At 51.2% G+C, this 2,901-nt stretch overlaps 1 protein-coding gene across 1 annotated transcript; it reads left to right on the plus strand.

Annotated features, from left to right (window-relative positions):
- Positions 1-1,168: 1,168 nt before the first annotated feature.
- FAM118B (family with sequence similarity 118, member B) lies at positions 1,169-2,332 on the plus strand (the record flags this gene model as incomplete). Its single annotated transcript, XM_009875347.1, has 3 exons — positions 1,169-1,239; positions 1,681-1,933; positions 2,105-2,332. Coding segments are annotated over exons 1-3 (552 nt in total), but the record flags the coding sequence as incomplete, so codon positions are not given.
- Positions 2,333-2,901: the final 569 nt, after the last annotated feature.

Here is a 2,901-nt window from a genome sequence, read left to right on the forward strand (position 1 = left end):
GGGGGCCTATAAAGGGGCTCCCTGGGGGTGGTTTCTGTGGATAATTCGGGACCTAAGCTAATAAAAACTTAAATTCCATCTTCAAACGGAGCCTGCGGAGGGCGCAGGGAAGGTTTTTACCTGCTGGGTGCGCTGCCTCGGAGGGAGTTGAGAGCCGGCCTGTCGCTTTCCCCAATTTCCTCCTTAAATATTCCGGTTAACGAAGGTTTAGCCCTTAGCTCACCTAAAATGTCTTAGCATCTGGCCTTGGAAGCAGCTAATTCACCATTTTAAATTTTTTTTTTGTCCTGGCTGCCTTCGCTCAGGACAAGTTTAATGTTACCGTATGTCCGCCGGCTCCTTCTGAGGAAAAGCATCTCCCTGAGGTGTTATTATTAGTATACTTACGTTATTATAATGTTAACTATCAAAGTTTTGGAAGTGGCAAGCCCGCTGAGCGTCCACGAGGGTCGGCGTGCCCTGTTTTTGTCATCCAGATGATGAAAAATAATCTCGTAATAATCTTAAACTGAGCCCAGCTGAGGTTTCGTACCCATGGATGGTTACCCTGAGTATCTCGTTTGTGGGACAAACACTCAGATCATTAAAAAAAAAAACAAAAAACCCACTGATTTCAGGCCAGCAGCTCTTACACAGCGTTTCCTTTTCGGCCGAAGCCTGCCTGCCAGAATTTTTGCTGGACAATCCGTCACGCTTGGCAAGAAATAAAACGGATCCGGGTGAACGGTTCTGTTTGTTTTCTTTCTCTTTTAATCGTCTTCTTTTTCTAAAGTCCTGTCCCACCACCTGTAGAGGTATGGCGGGCAGGGGAATTCTTCTCTCGTCACCCAGAGGACGAAGCGCTCTCGGTGGCTTTTTGTAGCTGCCAAAAAAACTTTTTGTCTTTCTTTCTTTTCTTCCCTCCCGCTGTTTTCCCAAGCGGCGCGTTCGGGCATCGCGGCGGGAAGGGGCGATTTTTCCCCCGAGCTTCGTTGTAAAGGAGAGTTAAGGAAGCGGACGAAAGCCACGGGGCAAAGTTCAGAAACAAAAAAGCGCAATTCTCAGCCCGAAGGTGCTCTCAGAAAGATAACAAGACCCGGTTATTTATCCGCCGGCTCGACAAAACCCCCGTGGTTCCACGTCACACGTATGTAGTGACTTTGCTTGTGGTGATTTGTCTGCTGGAGAGATGGCTTCCACGGTGAGCCTGGGTAAAGAACCTTTGTTGGAAGATGGAATCCCCCCCGCGAAAAAGCCCAGGTAAATTAAATTACGCTCCGGCGAATCGCTTCTAAGATCTGCTGTCTTCGTCGCCTCGCGGCGTCGAAGCGCGCGACGCTCCCAGTTCGGAAATTAAGGCGCTGCCGCCTGCCAACGCGCGGCTAATTCAGCAAGGGAGCCGGTTAATAAATAATAAGGGTCAAATTTAGAAGCGCCGCGCGGCTCTAAAGCGAGGGAAGAAGGAAAAGGGGAGGAGGAGGAGGAAGGAGAATTTAGCCTTCGCGTCACCCAGACTCCTGAAAGATTGACCCGCGGCTGTAACGGGAGAGGGATTTCTTGTCCCAATATGTTGAGCAGAGGACCCCAATGGACACATTGATTTGAAATTTAGGCAGAGGGAACTTGTCCTTGGTCTCCACCACCCGAGATCTCCTCCCGTCTCCGCTGACGCCAGCCGTGCTGGTTTTTCTCCTCTCGCAGGAAGCTCTTGCCAAGTCTCAAAACCAAGAAGCCGCAGGAGCTCGCTTTGGTCATCGGGACGGGGATCAGCGCCGCTGTTGCTCCCCAGGTGCCGGCGCTCAAGTCTTGGAAGGGGTTAATCCAGGCCCTTCTGGACGCCGCGGTCGACTTCGATCTCCTGGAGGAAGAAGAGAGCAAGTGGTTTCAAAAGTGCCTCCACGAAGACAAGAACTTGGTTCACGTCGCCCACGACCTGATCCAGAAGCTGTCTCCGGTGAGTGTGCTCGTAGGACCGTCCGTAAATATTCAGAGCTGCACCCCAAGCGGAGGAATTGGCTCCGGGTTTGGCTTTCCAAAGATTTTGGGGAGGTCTTCAAGAAACACAGGGGTAGTTTTCCGTCGAGTCTTCGGGCGCGAAGCTCTTAACCTGTCTTCCCCTTCGCAGCGCACGAGCAACGCTCGCTCCACCTTTTTCAAAGATTGTTTGTACGAGGTGTTTGACGACCTGGAGTCGAAAATGGAAGATTCGGGGAAGCAGCTGCTTCAGGCCGTGCTACACCTGATGGAGAACGGGGCGCTCGTGTTAACCACCAACTTCGACAACCTGCTGGAGCTGTACGCGGCGCACCAGGGCAAGCACCTCGAGTCTCTTGACCTGACCGACGAGAAGAAGGTAAACGATGATTTTCTGTAATTTATTTTCCTCAAGGCAGGATGGTGGCAGCTGCCCCCTAAGAAGATTTTACGTCTCTAGTCATTTTAGGGGATGTTAAACAGAGAGTTTGGAGGTTTTACCACTGGGGGAGGCATCTTGGCCTTCTTGCCGTGCAGCACTCGGCCTCTTCCCGTCCCAACTCACTTCTGCACTGCGTGACCTCTTAATCTATGCGGCTGGACATGCTTAGAGCGTTGCGAATAAGCGTTCTAATTATTGCGAGCTTAGAGGTCCACAGCAGTAAACCGAGAGCCCTTCTGAAATGAAGGTCAGCTGTCAAGCTCTCTCGGAGCTTCTAGAGGAGCCAAGACATAAAACCTCTGCCGGCTCGAGAAACGTGTTGACCTAGTATTTATAGTTTTTTCTGCTTTTCCTGCCACGTCCGCGGGTATCGAGTTGGTCTCGTCACGTTGAGGTGAATGTGTTGCCCCGAACAAGCACCTTGGGCCACAAATGGGAGAGGAAGCGATGAGATGGGATGGGATGAGATGAGATTGAGATGAGATGAGATTGAGATGAGATTGGAT

Source organism: Apaloderma vittatum, unplaced genomic scaffold (assembly GCF_000703405.1).
Source record: "Apaloderma vittatum isolate BGI_N311 unplaced genomic scaffold, ASM70340v1 scaffold37798, whole genome shotgun sequence".
In the NCBI taxonomy this organism is placed as follows: Eukaryota; Metazoa; Chordata; class Aves; order Trogoniformes; family Trogonidae; genus Apaloderma; species Apaloderma vittatum.